At 50.5% G+C, this 18,461-nt stretch overlaps 1 protein-coding gene across 7 annotated transcripts in view; it reads right to left on the bottom strand.

Annotated features, from left to right (window-relative positions):
* IL6R (interleukin 6 receptor) overlaps nt 1-18,461 on the bottom strand; it is a 55,622-nt gene that overhangs the window by 24,250 nt on the left and 12,911 nt on the right. For 6 of the 7 annotated variants that reach the window (XR_009522060.1, XR_009522058.1, XM_060030660.1 and 3 more), the window contains 6 exons: nt 12,000-12,248; nt 10,737-10,860; nt 8,705-8,761; nt 7,969-8,141; nt 7,168-7,334; nt 6,484-6,625 (listed from right to left, as the gene is read on the bottom strand). Coding sequence is in view for 5 of the 7 variants with exons in the window: in XM_060030660.1 (XP_059886643.1) it covers nt 6,484-6,625; nt 7,168-7,334; nt 7,969-8,141; nt 8,705-8,761; nt 10,737-10,860; nt 12,000-12,248 (912 nt within the window). In the remaining 2 variants the exon portion in view is untranslated. The remainder of the gene's footprint in view (nt 1-6,483; nt 6,626-7,167; nt 7,335-7,968; nt 8,142-8,704; nt 8,762-10,736; nt 10,861-11,999; nt 12,249-18,461) is intronic. The other variant, XM_060030661.1, reaches the window with a different exon arrangement.

The raw sequence follows: 18,461 nt of genomic DNA, 5'->3' as shown, positions 1-18,461 counted from the left end.
GAAGCTCTGAGCTATCAGGGAGGGTGTAGGAGCGATATGCAGGCTTGTGATCTAGAAAGATGCCCGTAGCAGTGGCATGGAGGACGGCCTGCTGCTCACACACCAGAGACAGAGATCAGTTTCGGGGGTCGTTATAAGAATTCTGTCGAGGGCTTCCCTGGTGGCACAGTGGTTAAGAATCCGCCTGCCAATGCAGGGGACACGGGTTCAAGCCCTGGTCCAGGAAGACCCCATATGCCGCAGAGCAACTAAGCCCGTGTGCCACATCTACTGAACCTGCATGCCACAACTACTGAAGCCCACGCGCCTAGGGCATGTGCTCTGCAGCAAGAGAAGCCACTGCAATGAGAAGCCCTCACACCGCAACAAAGAGTAGCTCCCGCTCGCTGCAACTAGAGAAAGCCTGCGCACAGCAACGAAGACCCAATGCAGCCAAAAACAAACTAACTTATTTATTTATTTATTTATTTAATTGTTTTAAAGAATTCTTTCGAGATGGGATAAGAACCTGAGCCAAGGAAGGGGGGTGTCTAGCCTGATGTCCTGGGGATGTCCCGGCTCAGGGAGAGGGCTGGGTGGTGGTGTCCTTCTCTGAACAAGGAATACAGGGAGGTTTGTGAGGGAGGGTGTGGGCCCAGCTCTGGGCAGAGTGGAGACAAGAATCCAGAGCTCCAGGGACAGGTGTGGCCTGAGACACGTGTGAATGGCTGGCATTTGGTAAACACTTACCACGTGCAGGGCTGGGTGCAAACGGCTCTCCATCTCGTTTCATCCTCACAACAACCCTGTGAGGCGGGTTTTTTGGTTTTCGGGGTTTTGAGGCAGGCCTGTTATTCCCATTTGACAACTAAGCATGCCTGGGCTCCGTCAGGCACTTCCCTAAGGTCGCACTGTGCAGGGGTAGGGCCAGCAACCAGAGCCCAGTCCGCCTGTGCCCAGCGAGGACAATGCACAGAGTGGACGTGGAGAGGCCACCCCGTGGAAGGGGCACGTGGAGACGCCGTGGAAAACAGCACGAGAGCGGAGGCAGGGGATGCACACTGACGGTTGAACGGGGCACAGTCTCTTCAGAAACGTGTCCCCAAGTGCCCTTTAACCTGCACAATTTCCCCCTCGGGCGTGCCAAGGAGAGGAACACAGTGAACGCCCCCAAAATGGGACCGGAGGGTTTGAGGTGACAGTACGTGGCTTCAGGGATCGGGCCAGGGAGACACATCTGCCCGGAGAGTCCACAGCCCTGGCCTCTGGGCGCCCCAAAGGCCTTGCGGATGCAAACCTCTGGCACCTCCTCAACAGTGTGATTCCAAAGAATGGGTCCATGTCACTCGCTACCTGTCACAAGAGGTTCTAATTATTTTCCAGGTGTCAGTGAGCAGGGTGTGAGAGGGAGTTAAAGGGAGCAAGAAATAACCCTCTTATGCCTAATGGGCTTTTCCCTAGCACTTTGCCCCAAGCTCGCTGTGCAAAGGGTCCACAGACTTGCTAGATGCCAGCCCTGCCCGTGCTACCGGAAAGGACAAATCTGGAAGAACTCCCACTCTGGGAAGAGCGGCTGACCAGCCGCCTGTCAATGTATAAGCTCTTCTTCCTGCCCTGACATCAGGGTGACATCAGCCCTGACATGCAGGGACTCGGTGAGTGCCGGCAGCAGGTGCTGTCAGCAGTCACCTGGCCTTGCTGGCCGGAACAGGGGCCCCAGACTGGGTGACTCTGTGCCCGGCGTTCACACAGGGAACCTTGCTGTGGCCACAGACTGTGTGCGGCCAGGCCTTGGCCTCAAGGGGGCAGCACTCACTGAAGTCCAGACTCCTCAATCCCCTCCCCCAGGCCTCTACCAGCCCCCCCCTCCACCCCCACTCTCTGCAGGCCTTCCTGCAGGAGTAGCCTGCCTCCACCTGCCCCACTGGGACCTCCCACCCACACATCTGTGCTCCAGCCCCACCAAAAGGCCCTGCCCTTGTTCACAGTCCGTGCCTTTGCACCTGCTGTTCCCGCTGCCTATAAGCCCCATTCTCTACCTGGGAAACTCTTATACATCCTCCAGGACATAACTCAAGTGTCACCTCCTCCATGAAGCTTTTCCTGCTCTTTCTAAACTGCCCCAAGTATTGTCAGCTCCACAGCCTTATCAAGTACAATGGGATGCTCCCCCACCCCCACAGCACATTCTATAATCACTGGGAAAGCTTTCGAAAATACCATTCCACATTCTAATTCAGTGGGTCCAGGATTGTATCCAGGGCAATTCTAGGATGCCCATAGCCCCACTCTCTTTATCCCAAGAACCAATCAACATGGCACTGCAAATTGCTAATCCTTCTACATTTGCAGTACGGGTCATTATTTCTAAAGAATGTTTTCTCACTAAATTCATAAAAATTCCCAGAGGGGACAAGACAGGTCATGTCATCTCCATTTTACAGATGACAAGACTGAGGCTTTGAGAGGTAAACTAACTTTACTAAGGTCATACAACATGATTCCCAGGTGCAATGTAGTTCCCTTGACCTCTGTGTCATATCCCCCACACCTAGGCAGGCGCATCCTATCTGTGTGAGCTTTGAGGGCTAGAGGCAGGTCCTTGGGGTTGGAAAGCCCATCGATGCAGTATCTAGTGCACTGACATGTCCCAAACAGTCAAATAACTCTACCGTCAGTAAAACACACCTAACCTCCCTCTCATTTTCCAAAAGTGCTCCCCAATTTCCAGCCTAAGTTCTTCTTGCACCAGAATCATCCAAGTTCCTCTTGCTCTGCCCTCAGTGGAGAGGGGAGAAGCTGGTATCTCTCTTGGACATTCACCACTGGGGTTTTGAAGAACTCCCCCCAAAAAAAAACCCACACATGTAGAGAATGGGGAGCTCAAACTCTTCAACTGCTTATGTGAACAGAGGCCAAGAGTTCTGTCTGAGCTTACACAGTCACTGTAGCAAGTCACAGAAGCACAGGACCTGAGGCTGAAAAGTCAGAGACATGTCTCTGCTACACCATCTTCCGCTGTCAGGAGAACGTCAACAATTTAAAGAGGAACATCCACAAATGAGACCAGCTTTAAGGGAAGGTGACCAGACAGGTAAGGAATCCACAAGCCATCCCATACAACAGCCTGGGAACAGAAGCCCAAACAGATATGAGTCCCCTGGGAATTCCAGAAGAATTCAGAGAGAGCAGACTAGCAGACTTATCAGAGGTTACCCTGGAGACCAAGGCCCACTGAGGCCAGATTTGGATTCACATGAGAAAGAACTTTCTTCTTGAATAGACAGTTCTCATAAAAAGATATACAAAGAGCCAGTAAGCACATGAAAAGATGGTCAACATCACTATTTATTGTGGAAATGCAAATCAAAACCACAATACCACACCCGTAAGGATGGCTATTTGAAAGAAAGAAAGAGAGGAAGGGAGGGAGGGAGGGAGAGAAAGAAAAAGAAAGAGAGAAAGGAAGGAAGGAAGGAAGGAAGAAAAAGAGAGGGAGAGAAAGAAAGAAAGAAAGAGAGAGGGAGGGAGGAAGGAAGGAAAGAAGGAAGAAAGTACTAAGTGTTGGCTAGGTTATGAAGAAATTGGAGCCCTGCACATTGCTGATAGGAACGTAGGAATGTAAGGTGCAGCCACTGTGGAAACCAGTATAGTGGTTCTTCAAAAAATTAAAAATAGTATTACCATACGATGTAGCAACTACACTTCTGGGTATATACTCAAAAGAATTGAAAGCAGAGACCCAAACAGATATTTATACACCCATGTTCATAGCAGCATTATTCACAATAATCAAAAAAAGCGGAAGCAACCCAAGTGTCCAACTACGGATGAACAGATAAAATATGGTATATATCTACAATGGAACATTATTCAGCTTTAAAAGGGGAGGAAATTCTGGCACAGGTTATAACATGGACGAATCCTGAGGATGTTATCCTAAGTAAAATAAATCGCTCACAAAAAGACAAATACTGAATGATTCCACTTATATGAGGTACTTAGAGTACTTAGAGTAGGCAAACTCATAGAGACAGAGAGTAAAGTGGTGGTCACAGGGGCTGGAGGTAGGGGTGAATGGGAAGTTACTATTTAATGGGTATAGAGTTTCCGTTTTGCAAGATGGAAAGAGTTCTGGAGATGGATGGTGGTGATGATTGCACAACAATGTGAATGAATTTAACGCCACCGAACCATAAGCTTTAAAATGGTTAAAGTGGTAAATTATAAGTTATGTATAATTTACCACAATTTAAAATTTTAAAAAAACAAGAAAGAACTTTCTAACAAAACAGGATTTCCTAAAGCTGTTTGTAACCATCTAAATCAAGTGGTTGGGATAAAAAGTAAACAGGTGTCGGCCTGTATCCAGAACATTTCCTCTGCACAATGTGATAAATGATTTGCTCCCCTTGCAAAGGCTCCTGAGGCCATGTTAATGTTTGGCCTTCAGATAATGAGCGGCTCAGAGTGTATACAAACCAAAGACAATCATGGACAGGGCAACACAATCTAGCCTGAAGGATGTTCTGATTTATTTAAATGGTCTTTCTAAGTAAGATATAGTAGTTAGGTCTCCCTTCTTGTCCAGGCCTTAGCAGGAAATGAACTTTTGAGGAGAGGATTCAATAGAAAGTCGCCTCCTGCTCTTGATGGACAGGAGCGGGGGACAGCACAAGAAAAGATCTGAGCCTGCGCTTGACACTGCCTACATCCAACTAACAAGACACCCTAAAGCCCTAAGCCCACTCTTCTGGCTCTCCCAGGACAGGAAAGACAAGGATCACACACTGCAAAGCCAGGGTAGGGAAAAGGCCATCACATTACAGCATCCATTCTGGGGGAAGAATGCCAGCCTACATATAAAAGTCTCCCTGAAGGGACTTCCCTGGTGGCACAGCGGTAAAGAATCCGCCTGCCAATGCAGGGGACACAGGTTGGAGCCCTGTTCCGGGAAGATCCCACATGCCACAGAGCAACTAAGTCCGTGCGCCACAACTACTGAGCCTGCGCTCTAGAGCCCGCGAGCCACAACTACTGAGTCCACGCTCTGCAACTATTGAAGCCCACTTGCCTGGAGCCCGTGCTCCACAACAAGAGAAGCCACCACAATGAGAAGCCCGCTCACCACAACGAAGAGTAGCCCCCGCTCACCGCAACTAGAGAAAGCCTGCACGCAGCAATGAAGACCCAACGCTGCCAAAAAAAAAAAAATTCTCCCTGAAGCCAGGGGTAGAAGAAAATGGCAGGGGTAGGGATGGGCCTGGACAATTTATATCATTCTATCCTTTGCTTTTTTTCCATACACACTCAATAAATGGGTATTTTATTATTTTTTAATTGTCTGGTATTTAAGAACAACTAATTTGGTCCAATTATGCTGCTGGACTAAAAAGATCTGACCCTGAAGCAAGCCTGGAAGCTATTCTAAAATAAGAACACTGGGAACAATGGGATGGGCTGCTACAAGGGATAGTAAGCTCTCCGTCTCTGGAAGCATTCAAGCAGAGGCTGGGTAACCACTCTCTGGGAGATTCCTGCACTGGGTATAGGTCTATTACATCCTAATTTTTCATAGGAAGGAGTCAAAAGATAATGTCTCAAATTATTTTCTCAGAAAAAAAAGAAAAAAAAAAGCCATAAGTTTGTTATTCAGAGTGAAGGAGGCCACCAGCAGAAGAACTAGAAACAGAAACTGAGCAGCTTCCTCTAGAAAGCAGGGCTGGAAATGGGAAGGGGTGGGGCAAGGGACACATTATTATAAGCCCTTCTTTGCTTCTTTGCCATGAGAATGTATTAATTTGATAAAAATTAAGTTAAAAATAAATTCCCATGGGTTAAAAAAAAAACATTAGTCACACAGTTGCTAAACAATACATTTCTCAAAAATATTGAATTACATGGGAATGCTCACAAAATTTTATATATAAATACACACACACATAAATATACTCAGAATAGGAAAGACGTATAATAAAATGTTCTCACTGGTTTTCTCTAGGTGGTACGAATACTGGTGATAATTATTCTTTATATTTTTTGTTTAGAATTTTTCACTAATCGCATTATTACAGATGATTATTACTACCTTTAACATCTTTTTTTTTTCAAGTAAAAAGCATTAGTTTACTGTGGTAGGTTAAATATAGCTACAAATTCTTTGCGGCTCCTCCCATCAGGCTGTGGAGGAACTTTCCCCCCTTGAGTCTGGGCTGGCCTGCTGGCAGATGACAGACCTCAAGAAGAACCGAGAGCTCCAGCCACCAGCCAGAGTCAACCGTCAGATGTGGCAGTGAGGCCATCTTGGACAGTGCAGACCTGATGCAGCTGCCTTCATGATTCAGGCAAAACCTGCACAAGAGCTGCCCAGCTGACTGATTTTCAACGAATTGAGCAGATGAATGGTTGCTTTTTTACCATGAGTTTGGGGGTGACTTGTTACATAGCAACAGATAATTGATACAGTAACAAAGCTGAAACATCCCTTCCGCATTTCTCACATACCTGTCCAAGGGACGCCCGTGACCTCCTGGCTCCACTCACTCCATAAGCCATGCCCAAACTCCTCCTGGGCCCGAAGCTGCACCACATGCTTCATGCCACTCCAGGCGTCGTGGATGATGCAGTGATACTGGAGCTCCTTGACCTGAGGGCGAGAGGCGCAGGTGACTCTTGCGTGGGGCCTGGGTGGCACCAGGTTAAGCGGCTCCACAGGGACACGGGAGTCCTGGGACAACCCCAGCCCTTCAGCTGCTCCCTCTTGGGTCCGGTGGATGACTCAGCTGGGCAGAGATGCTCCAAAGGCTCACACCACCCTGGAGGCTCAGAGCCAGGTGGGGTTGCCGTCTGGGCCAACTGGTGCAGAAGCTGTAAGTCACAGCCCCTGCCCCCATGTAACACAGAATCTTGCAAGCCACACCCTTGACTTGCAGGCAGCCCATCTCTCTTCCCAGCTCACACTCGATCTCACAAACTGGCCTGCAAAGAGGAGACTGGCCTGGCATTATTATTCCCATTTTATAAATGAGGCAGCCAAGGCTCAGAAGGGTTCAGAGACTTACTCAAGGCCATGCAGGTAGTGAGTGGCTGACCAGGACCCAGAACTCATTTTCTTCTTTCTAGTACCCTTTCTACTACTCCTGAGTATCTAGGGGCTCTTTTCTGTCCAGAAGTAAAAGAAAAATTTACCATCCACATTGTGAATGTCTTTGATCGTTCAGCCCGGTATCGGAGCTCAAACTGTAACCTGTAGAAATATGAGTTCCAGGAAGGGGGGTCTTGCCAGGTGACGCTGAGCCAGCGGGGGTTTCTGTCCACGGCGGTGACTGTGACATTGACGGGTGGGTCAGGCTGCACTGTGGGAAAAGGGAGCACAGCTCCTATGCAGCAACAAGTTTGGTGCCAAGGAGAGACCCATGAAGACTGCAAGTCCCCAGCAGGCAGGACCCCACCTCCAGCCCCAGACCACTTCCCCAGGCACACCCTGACAGGGCGCTCGCCTGCCACAATCAGACCTCTGGCAAGTATCCCAAGGGCTTCCCCGGTGGCGCAGAGGTTAAGAATCTGCCTGCCAAGGCAGGGGATACGGGTTCGAGCCCTGGTCCGGGAAGATCCCACATGCCACAGAGTGCCACAACTACTGAGCCTGTGTGCCACAACTACTGAGCCCACGTGCCACAACTACTGAAGCCCGCGCACCTAGAGCCCGTACTCCGCAACTAGAGAAGCCACCGCAATGAGAAGCCCGCCCACCGCAACGAAGAGTACCCGCTGCTCACCCCACAACTAGAGAAAGCCCGTGTACAGCAACAAAGACCCAACACAGCCAAAAATAAATAAATAAATTTATTAAAAAAAAAAAAACTAAAGCCCAAAAGGCACCAGCTCACCAAACCCCTCACCGTCCCCTCCAAGAAGTCCATGAGGAACATTAAATCAAAAAAAAGGAAACAGTTGGAGGGGAGATGGAGGCCTGAAGAGCTTACTTACGGATTCCATAACCCTCAAATGTTTGGGGTCTGCTGGACTGGCTCCCAGCACTGTTGGAGACACACAGGGACACGACGTACAAAGAGTTGTCTCCCTCTGGGACTGCCAACTGGCAGGAGAACTGCTGCGACTCCGGGGAGTACTGGCACGGCTCCTGGAAGTCTTTCACCGGACTGCAGACACAAAACAAGGGCGGGGCTCGCTATCAGTTGCTGCACTTACTCAGGACAGGAGAGAAGAAAGGGCAGGGGTTAGGAGCTCAGGCTCTGCGGTCTGACCCCGGTTTTTTTTTGTTTTGTTTTGTTTTTTATTTATTTATCTTTGGCTGCATTGGGTCCTCATTGCTGTGTGCGGGCTTCTCCTAGTTATGGGGAGCGGGGGTTGCTCAATAGTTGTGGCACAGGGGCTTAGCCGCTCCGCGGCATGTGGGATCTTCCCGGGCCAGGGCTCGAACCCGTGTCCCTCGCATTGGCAGGCAGATTCTTAACCACTGCGCCACCAGGGAAGTCCCGTCCCTGGGGGTTTTAATCTCCACTTCACACTGAGTAACACTGGGGATTCTGAGTAAATTATCCAACCTCTCCAAGCCTCTGTTTTCTCATTCGAAAATGGGAATATTAACAGTACCCACCTCACAGGGGTTTCTTAGGATTAATTCATAAATGAGTGTAAAACATCTAGCTTAGCATCTGGCATGGCAGTCTAAGGGGCTGGACTAGAGGGCGCGCTCAATTACCGTGGCATCAGAGAGGTAGTGCGTTCGGGCTCCCTGACAGGTCCTGGGCTCTTGGCACTGCAGGGGATGCAGAAAGGAATCAAGAGGCCCCACCCTGGCCTCAAGACACTAACAGAAAAGACCTGCCCTCAGAGGACTAGGACAGCCAGTAGAATGCCATCCCAGAACCTCGAAGTGCTGGAAGGGTTTGCAAAGAGGTGGCAGCGTTTCCGGCAGTGAGCCCAGAAAGGAATCCTGGGTGATGAAGATATTAGAGGTGAGTCAGACACTGTCCCACCTGGCCTGGAAGCCTGAGACTTCACCAACTTGTGACATGTGTGGGCATGTGAGTCCAGGGCAGCCACTCACCCTGCCGCCTCAGTGACAAATCACCCATCAACCCCTGATTTGAGTTTTAACCCCAGGCCCAGCACAGACTTTCCTTCTGGGAAGCCTGCCCCCACCTTCCCAGTCTGAGTTAGGGCCTCCCTCCCTCCCTCCACCGTCACTCAGGCATCCATCCGACCTAACACTGAGAAGGTGGGGCCGTCTGCTTACAGGTGGGTACCCCCGTGGGGCTTGAGGACAGGGGCCCAGTCCTGTTTGCCTTGTGCCTCTCCCTCAGCCTAGTACAGCACCCAGCCCACGGCAGACGCCGAACTCGCCAAACACTTAGGGAGAGAACAAGCGAGCAAGCGCAGTGGGGCGAGGGTGTGGCTGCGGGCACACACACGAGCAAAAGAGCAGAACATACAAAACCTCTTTCCAGGGACCGGTTTCACCCCCGCAGTCCCAGGATGGGCCTGAGTGGGTTCTGGAGGCCCCAAGGCTCTCACAGTGGCTCCCCATTCCCCCTTCCTCAGTTCAGGGTAGACAGCCCAGGAGGAGGATGGACACGCCCGAGCTGCTGGCAGGAGGAGGCTGTGAGCTTAAACGCCCTGCCCTCTCTCATTCTTACTGTCAACACACAAATTACTCTAGTCCAAGTGTCAACTGAATAAAGCCTTCCCGGGGGCGGGCTGGGCAGCTGCCGGCCACTGTACAGAACATCCCATTTACGGAGGAATGCCTTCCTGGTGCCACAGAATTATATCCCAACTCAGCTTCGGGCTGTGGAGATTTCTGACCTTCCTCTACTTGGAGTGTGAACCATCAGTCCTAATGGCATCTGCATCATGTGCAGATGGGCAACCTATACATGTCCCTGTGCGGAGACCAAAGCATAAATATCACCACCAGGTGACTCTCTGGAGACAGACGCAAGTGGAAACCAAAACACCCAGATGACGTCCGTCCCTGCTCGGATTTTTTGATACTCTAATGATTGCCAGCTCAAACTCAGTGGTAAACAAACATCTGGACTACGGAGACCTTGGCTCTGGGATGGAGACAGAAAACTGCAGAGATGTAACCTTCCCCCTTCCATCTGTGCCTGAACTCATCCCAGGTCCCCTCACTTTGTGCCACAGGGACCCCCAGGCAGGTGTGACTTCCTGCCCCACCGCCCCCAGCTCCCTCTCCCCACTCTATCACCACTTCCTCTCAGCTGCCATTAAAATGGGAAAAGCCTGATAAGCTCACAATCAGGACACTGATCACAGCTGCCCTTCCCCTCCCAGGACATCTGCATCTTCTTAAGAGCAACGCCCAAAACCTTTGTATTTTGAATGAAATCAGGCTGGGGTTTGATTCCGGGCAGAGCTACTTACTAGCTAGATGACCTTAAACAAGTGAACCAATCTCTGTGGTGCAGTTTCTCCATCTGTTAACGAGAAAAACAACACCCACCCCCCCACCCCACCCTCGCTATTGTGTGGGTTAATAGGACAAATATTGTAGCACAGTGACCAGCACTGAGCACTGGTGGCGAAGTCTCAGCTCCCTCCTTCATTCCCTTCTCCTCGGTCCAAAGTACTTACTTACTTTCCAATAACATTTTGGAATCACTGGCCAGCCAGTCCCATTGGGCTCCCCTGAGAGCCGCCACCACTCCCAGGGCCTCAGTCAGGAAGGATGGAGAAGACAGACACACAGCCCAGCCCAAGATACTTACAACTTCCTCACCAATAACACGGCCTTTGTGGTCGGGGACGGGGGACTCCGAGGACTCCACTCACAACCCACGTTGCTGAGGGGGCTCCTCCGGAAGCAGGAAAGCTGGGGCTCCTCGGGGGGAACTGGAAGGAGAGCACAGAGGCTGAGGAGGCAGCACACCTCACCGCCCGTCCGGGGGAGCCCTTGACTCAGCGCCCTCCCCCGACCCTGGCACCAGCCCGTACCACAGCCAAACAGCCACGCACAGATCTAACTGTGCTCGGGAAATCAAAGGATGCCAAAGTCCTCATGTCAGGCTAGGAGGTGGGGCAAGTGAGGGGAGGTGCCTGGGGGCCAACTTGCCTAAAGGGGAGCAAGACTGGCACCAAAAGTTGGGGCTATGGGGCTTCCCTGGTGGCGCAGTGGTTGAGAGTCCGCCTGCCGATGCAGGGGACACGGGTTCGTGCCCCGGTCCGGGAGGATCCCACATGCCGCGGAGCGGCTGGGCCCGTGAGCCATGGCCGCTGGGCCTGCGCGTCCGGAGCCTGTGCTCCGCAACGGGAGAGGCCACAGCAGTGAGAGGCCCGTGTACCGGAAAAAAAAAAAAAAGTTGGGGCTATGGGGTCCCACAGGCCTGGTGGTGTGGCCTTGGGCAAGTCCCAACCTCTCTTCAGTTTTCTACAATAAAGTTAAATGATGATAAAATAGTCACCGTAATACTGCTGCCTCTCACTGGGACATTGGGAAGATGGTGTGAGACACCAAGGAAGAACGTCCCTCAGCACAGGGCCTGGCACACAGGGCATCTGACTATAGGATGTCTTATGAGATGCAAAGGAGTTAGGAACCTACTAACTCTAACAATAAGAATAGTTCATTTGAGAGCTTACTATGTGCTATGCAGAGCTTTTAACACCATATTTAATCTTTACAACAACCCTGAAGTAAGTTAATAACATCAACCTTATTTTACTAACAAGGGAACTGAAGGGCAGAGAAGTTAAGCCGTGAAGGAGGAGGATTCGAACCCAGGCCCCTTGCCCTCGACCCCCCAAGCCCTAACCACACAGCAAGGCCAGCTGGACGGCATCTCCATCAGCCAGATGCCCCCACCCAGCTGGAAGCTCTACCAATCTCGCTGGCAAATGTCACTGGGCCTTTCCCCGAAATGCTTGGGCCAGGGAAATAACAGGAATTTAAAGGGTCAAGCAGGGAATCTCTCTCTGGAATGCGCAGAGCAGTGCTGGGAGCCGTCTCTGGGAGCTCTGAGGACACAACTCACCATCCACCAGCAAACGCACACTTCCAGCTGGGCGGCCGTCCTCGTAGCACGAATAGTTTCCAGAGTCGCTGAGCAGCACAGACCTCAGAAGCAGCCTCCTTCCCACGCCAGCCCATCTGCCTTGGCGTGAACCTGTGACCTGATTCCTGAGCACCCAGTGAACGGTGGCATTGTCCCCCGCTTCCCCACCTGGGCAGGTCAGGGTAACGCTGGCCCCTGGCAGGCTGGTCAGCACATCGTTTGCCACCTCTGCAGGGGGAGAAGACACTGGGTAAGCCGACAGCAACCTGACAAAGGGACTTCATCCGATTCGGGAAGCCACAAAAGGCTCTAGTGCTAAACATCTCTCAAGTCCATCCATTGGCCCGGGCCACCATCACATCACCTCTTCCTGGGTTACGGCAATGGCCTCCCTGTGGCCTCCCAGCCCCAGTCTTGGCCCTCTCCACCCAGCTGCCCCAGGGAGCCTTCCAAAACGGCTCTCTGGCCACCCCACTCCTTTGAATAGAAACCCCCTCAAGGGCCTACCGCTGTCCACAGCATAAAGTCCAAGTTTAGAGGCCTGGCCCACAGGGCTTTCCACCACTTGCCCCCTGCTGACCTCTGAGGCCTCTTCTCTCCCCGATCAGCCTTAGAGGAGGCACAGACCCCCCACCCCATCCCCACACAACTTCCTCCTGTTGCAGGTCTCAGCCTAAATGTCCCTTCCCCAGAGGCCTTCCCTATCTCCTCAGCTGCATTAGGCCCCCATTCTACCTCCCCCACCACGTCACCCATCACACACTGCCGTATAATTACCAATTCCATATCCGTCTTCACTTCAGGACCCCAAGTGCCACAAGAATAGGCACCCTGTTTTGTTCTCTGTCATATTTCAGTGCCTAGATCATTGCCTGGCACACGGCGGTGGCCCACTGAGCACCTGATGAATGTATAAATGAACGTATACACACAGGAATGAATGCCAGGTACCCAGTGGGACTCACAAGATGCATGAGTACACAGGAAGTCTCAGAATCCCAGGGTCTCCATTTTACAGGTAATAACTGAGGCACAGAGGAATCAGGACACTTGCCCAAGATCACCAATGACTTAGCTACACAGCTGAGAGGCAAACCAGGTCTTCCAACTCTGTTCAGTGCTCCCTCCAGAACCCTACACCTATCTATTAAACCACTTAGGGTAATGCTATGTTTATTCTAGGGACCAAATTGGAAAGTAAAAGAAAACAAATGCAGTCCCCATCCCTGAAAAATATTATGCTACTCAAGGAAAGGATATTAAAGATACAAGTAAACTTTCTTTTAGTATAGGTTAAATAGATTCATAGAATCTAAGATTTTGGTTTTTTAATAAATTTATTTATTTATTTATTTTTGGCTGCGTTGGGTCTTCGTTGCTGCACCCGGGCTTTCTCTAGTTGTGGCGATCGGGAGCTAACTCTTCATTGCGTTGCGCGGGTTCCTCATTGCGATGGCTTCTCTTGTTGCAGGGCACGAGCTCTAGGCGCGCGGGCTTCAGTAGTTGTGGCTCGCGGGCTCTAGAGCTCAGGCTCAATAGTTGTGGCGCACGGGCTTAGTTGCTCCGCACCATGTGGGATCTTCCCGGGCCAGGGCTTGAACCCGTGCCGCCTGCATTGGCAGACGGATTCTTTTTTTTTTTTTTTTTTTTTTTTTTTGCGGTACGCGGGCCTCTCACTGTTGTGGCCTCTCCCTTTGCAGAGCACAGGCTCCAGACGTGCAGGCCCAGCGGCCATGGCTCACAGGCCCAGCCGCTCTGCGGCATATGGGATCTTCCCAGACCGGGGCACGAACCCATGTCCCCTGCATCAGCAGATGGATTCTTAACCACTGCACCACCAGGGAAGCCCAGAATCTAAGATTTAAATCAGTCTAGCCAGCTGAGGAAACTGAAGCCAGGGAAAACAGCAAGTTTTCATGTTAAGCACACTTGGTCCGTCTAACCAAATGTGTAGCCATTTATTAGCAAACAGCAGCAATAAGTCCGGTCAAAGATTTCCGAAAGGCCCAGCAACAGCCTGGGCACCTGACCTCACCTCCCACCTGTGCTCCTGGGCTGGGAGGACCAGCACGAGTGTCCTCCCGACCTGCAAAGCCTTCTTGCTTGGGAGGAGTTTTTAATCTCACGCTTAACCGACTGTCCCTCCTCCCGCCAAGGTAGCTGTTGGAGAGGAGAGAATAAGGCTCAGTGACTCCCAGAAGGATAACACTCAAAGCCAGCGGGGCTGGTTGTCCAGATCAACTGCCGGCCACAGTCCAGAGATCAGGGACATGAGCATCAAAGGGACAGCGACAGCTTCTGTCTGGCTACACAGACTCCCTTCAATCTTCCTTCTCACCTTATCACTTGGAGTCAGAGTCCTCCACCCTGGCAACCTCTGCCCCGAGGTTGGCAGGTAAGGGACAGGTGCAAGGGCAGCATAGCAGCCGGTCACCTAGGGTTTCTTTCTCTTCACTATCAGAGCCTTCGACTTTGGGTGAGAAAAATGGCTGAATCTCACCTTGCAGCGAAGCGAGTGTGGCCAGGTGCCTTACACCCCTCTGCCTCACGTTCCCCCACTATGGGCCAAGATGCATGAGTCCATGCATCTCGAGGAGGTCCCCAGAGCCAGGCACCAGTGAAGAGGACAGAGTTAGGTGGCAGAGAGACCCTGCCCTCAAGGACAAGACAAGTAAGATGCATTCACTGCTGCAGAACTGGGACAGAGGACACAGGGCGCCCCTGAACACCAGCAAAATCCCAGTCCCTAGGAGACCAAGTCCACTGAGGGTACCTCCACGCCCGGAGGGCTTAAAAGAGGTATGAAAAGCCCTAACTACAGGACACCTTTCATACATAATCTTCAGTAATATATTTCCAGCATTTCAAGTATCATTTTTAAATGTACTATATGATATTGAACACATGCAAATTAATATATGTAATGTACATGAAAGCTATGAAACACCCCCGAACTCCTACCAACCAAACCACTAGCACAATCATTGTCTCTGAAGCTCCCTCTGTGCTCTGCATCCCCCAGCCTCCCTGCTTATACAGCGTTACATGTTGGACTTATCGCTCCCTCACTTTTTTTTTTTAATAGATCTTTATTGGAGTATAATTGCTTCACCACACTGTGTTAGTTTCTGTTGTAAATGGGTTCAGTTTCGCTACTCATGGATCCCTAAATTTTTCTTAACTTTGTGTGATATTTGAGAATTATGTAAATAGATTACAGTCTTCTGTGACATGTTTTTGTCATTCATTGTTTCCATGATTCATGTAGCTATAGTTATTCATTTTCACTGCTTTGTAATATTCCATTGGACAACTATATCATTCTCTTGCTGAGGGAGGTTTTGGGTCATTTCCAGTGTTTTGCTATATCAAAGAGTGTGCTATTAACTTTCTCGAAGGTGGCTCTTGGCGCATTTGCCCAAGAATTTTCCTGAGTAGAATTGCTGGTCCTGGTGTGTGTGCGTGTCACACATGTCCTTTTCCTTCAAAATTGACACACAGTCCAAACCTTTTAAGTCTTATGTGCACCTGACAGTGGCTATGGCTTGCCATGTCCAGTCCACATACTGAATTACATCTGTGCCTGAATCAGGTTAGGTCTAGAAGACACACCGACACTTTGAATCAGTATATCGATACTTTCACTTTTCCATTTTCCACTTAATAAAGCAGCTATAAGTACAAAACCTAACATGGATGTCAAGTTCATGCACAAATTACCAACATTGTAGGAGCAAAGACGGAGACACCGTCGGGAATTCCCTGGTGGTCCAGTAGTTAGGACTCCGGGCTTCCAGTGCAGGGAGCACGGGTTTGATCCCTGGTCGGTGAACTAAGATCCCGCAAGCCGCATGGCGAGGCCAAAAAAAAAAAAAGATGGAGACGCTGTCAGAGTAGGACAGTCTTCTGGTGGGTGGCCCCGCTGTGCAGTGCTTACAACATCCCTCCATCAGCTGACGAGCGGAAGTCGGAATTCACAAGGCACCAATACACAATAGATTCGCAGCGTTGCCTGAAAGTCCAAGCAGGGGTCAAGGACCATGGCAGGCTCATCCTTTCCTTGGCACTTTCCACATGGCACCATCCTTAACTATATATACGTCCCCCTCCCCAGTCATGACTATGAGGCTGTGAACTCCCACTAGCACTCCTCAGAGAACTCAGTAGGTGCTTAATTAATGTTTAATGTAGGGTGCCTAAGAGGTACCCACAAGGTCAGGGCCTCCACAGTGCACACTCCCAGGAGCCCCTGTCACACAGGACACAGCGGTCTACGTGGTGCCCCTCGCGTGGTGCAGTGGGCAAGCCCTACGCTAGAGACCAGAAGAGCCAGCTTGTCACAGCTGAGGAAAGAGACTATAAGCCTGGAGCCAGAAGGGACTCTCTTTTCTCCTTCTGCCTTTGCCGGTTCCAGGAAATATGTTTCTCTGGTCACTTCCCTAACCCCCAGTTCAGATGGAAGCTCTTGCCGTGGCTAGCGACCAGCTTGAACAATAGCAGGGGCTGTTCTGTTCCTGAATTCACCCACAATGGCCAGAGGATTTGGGCAGCTCAGAGAAATCACAAATAAAAAGACTTTTTTTCTCTTCTACTAAAGCAGAGCTTCAGGAGCAACATAATGGCCACTTCCTCTGCCAAAGAACTTGAGTAATGGTTCTCTGAATCTTTAAAACTGAGTCACTATTATTTTTTTAATGGGGAATGATTAATTATAAAACACCCATTGGCAAGTATTGCCTGTCCCTGCCCTTCTTCAAAATACATTTCTTCTAGAACCTGTGAACAATGCTGTGTTAACTATGCTTTTAAAAGCATTCTATGCAGGATGATCACAGTCAAACACTCAGAGAGGAAAGACCACAAGAAAATACCCTTGCTACAGTCAGAGTGGGCAGTGCTGCCCCTACCCAGCCGCCCACCCCTCTGCCTCCCGACCCGAATCTCTGAGTCAGTGCCCGTGACACCCGTGGGGCTGCGTAGGAGGCCCTGGGCATCTCTCTCTCTTTTTTTTTGGCTGCACCTCGCGGCTTGCGGGATCTCAGTTCCCCAACCAGGGACTGAACCTGGGCCAAGGCAGTGAAAGCCGGGCATCCTAACCACTAGGCCACCAGGGAACCCCCGCCCGAACAACTCTTTGAAAAGGAAGAGGTGATGTTCACAGAATGCCCTCCTGGTACTTCCACCCACCTCTCCCAATGATGGGACTAGAGGCAATTTCTTTCTCTTCCTTTCATCTTTCTGTATTTTTTTCAATTTTCTATAAGTTGTTTGTATTACTCTTATAATGAACACACACAGACACACATACATATGTGTGTGTGTATATATATATATATATATATATATATATATATATATATATATATATATATATATATATATATATATATATTTAAGACAAAGAAGCTACATAGCCTGGATCTGTCCAGGTTATCATGCCTAGGGAGGGAGGAGGTGGGGCAGAATGCAGTGGACACCAGGAAACAGGGGTGGGGTGAGAGTGGAGTTTTCAGGACAAGCAGCTTCTGACGGCACCTTCCAGGTCAAAGAACGTTCACCCCCCACGCTTGCAGCTCTGCCCTCCAACCCTTGCAGCTCTCTGTTTTGTCACTTTCGCTGCACGCTGCACGCTTAGCCCTCAGCCATGCTGGCCTCATCTCCTGGTGGACACAAGGTCACCGTCCCTCCCTATCTGCCCTGTTTGTCTACTCCCTGGAGTCTGCCAGGGCCCTCCTGAAGGCCTCCCTTATGGGGAAGAGCCAAAGGGAAGAGACACAGTGGGGAACAGGCGAGGAGGAAGCTCCTGAGAACATCCTGTTCCCCAGAGATGTGCCCCAGCCATTCTCACACTCCCACTCTGGGAGGTGAGGGGACCAGGTGGGGAGGGAGGGGTTGGCCCTGCACACCCTGACATTCAGCACAGCATGCAGTTTAGCATCTGCCCTTGAGCAATTGCTCAGCCATTTGAGGCCAGCATTGCAAGCCCATGCCCGTCCCCTCCTTAAGACTCAAGAATTTTTTTGTGCACCATCAAGTGCAAAAGGCCAGAAACCTTAATCCTGGAGAGAGAACTGACAGTTAGTGGTGAACACCTACTATGCACTGACACTCCTCTCCACAAAAGCCCATGGAAAACTTAAAACTACCTGTAACACAGGCCGCCCTAAGATAAATGTCCCTGACATGTTGAGGGAGCCAAGAGGAGGGGTAGAACACTCCAAAACGGAGGGATTCAATGGAAGAGATATTTGGGTTGAGCCCTGAGACATGAGTAGGAGTTTGATAAGTGGAACTACAGGGAATGGCATTGTATAGAGAGGGAACAGCATGGAAAGGCATTGAGAAGTGAGGGCCCGGGGAGGGCAGGTATCTGGTGTCCTCCAAGGGGATCAGAAACCTGACTCTGCAGGCAGAGGTATGTGCAGGCTCAGTGCCCACCCA

The sequence above is a fragment of the Delphinus delphis genome, chromosome 1 (assembly GCF_949987515.2).
Source record: "Delphinus delphis chromosome 1, mDelDel1.2, whole genome shotgun sequence".
NCBI lineage: Eukaryota > Metazoa > Chordata > Mammalia > Artiodactyla > Delphinidae > Delphinus > Delphinus delphis.
Note: the sequence above shows the minus strand (reverse complement) of the source record. Positions and strands in the feature narration are given on the sequence as shown.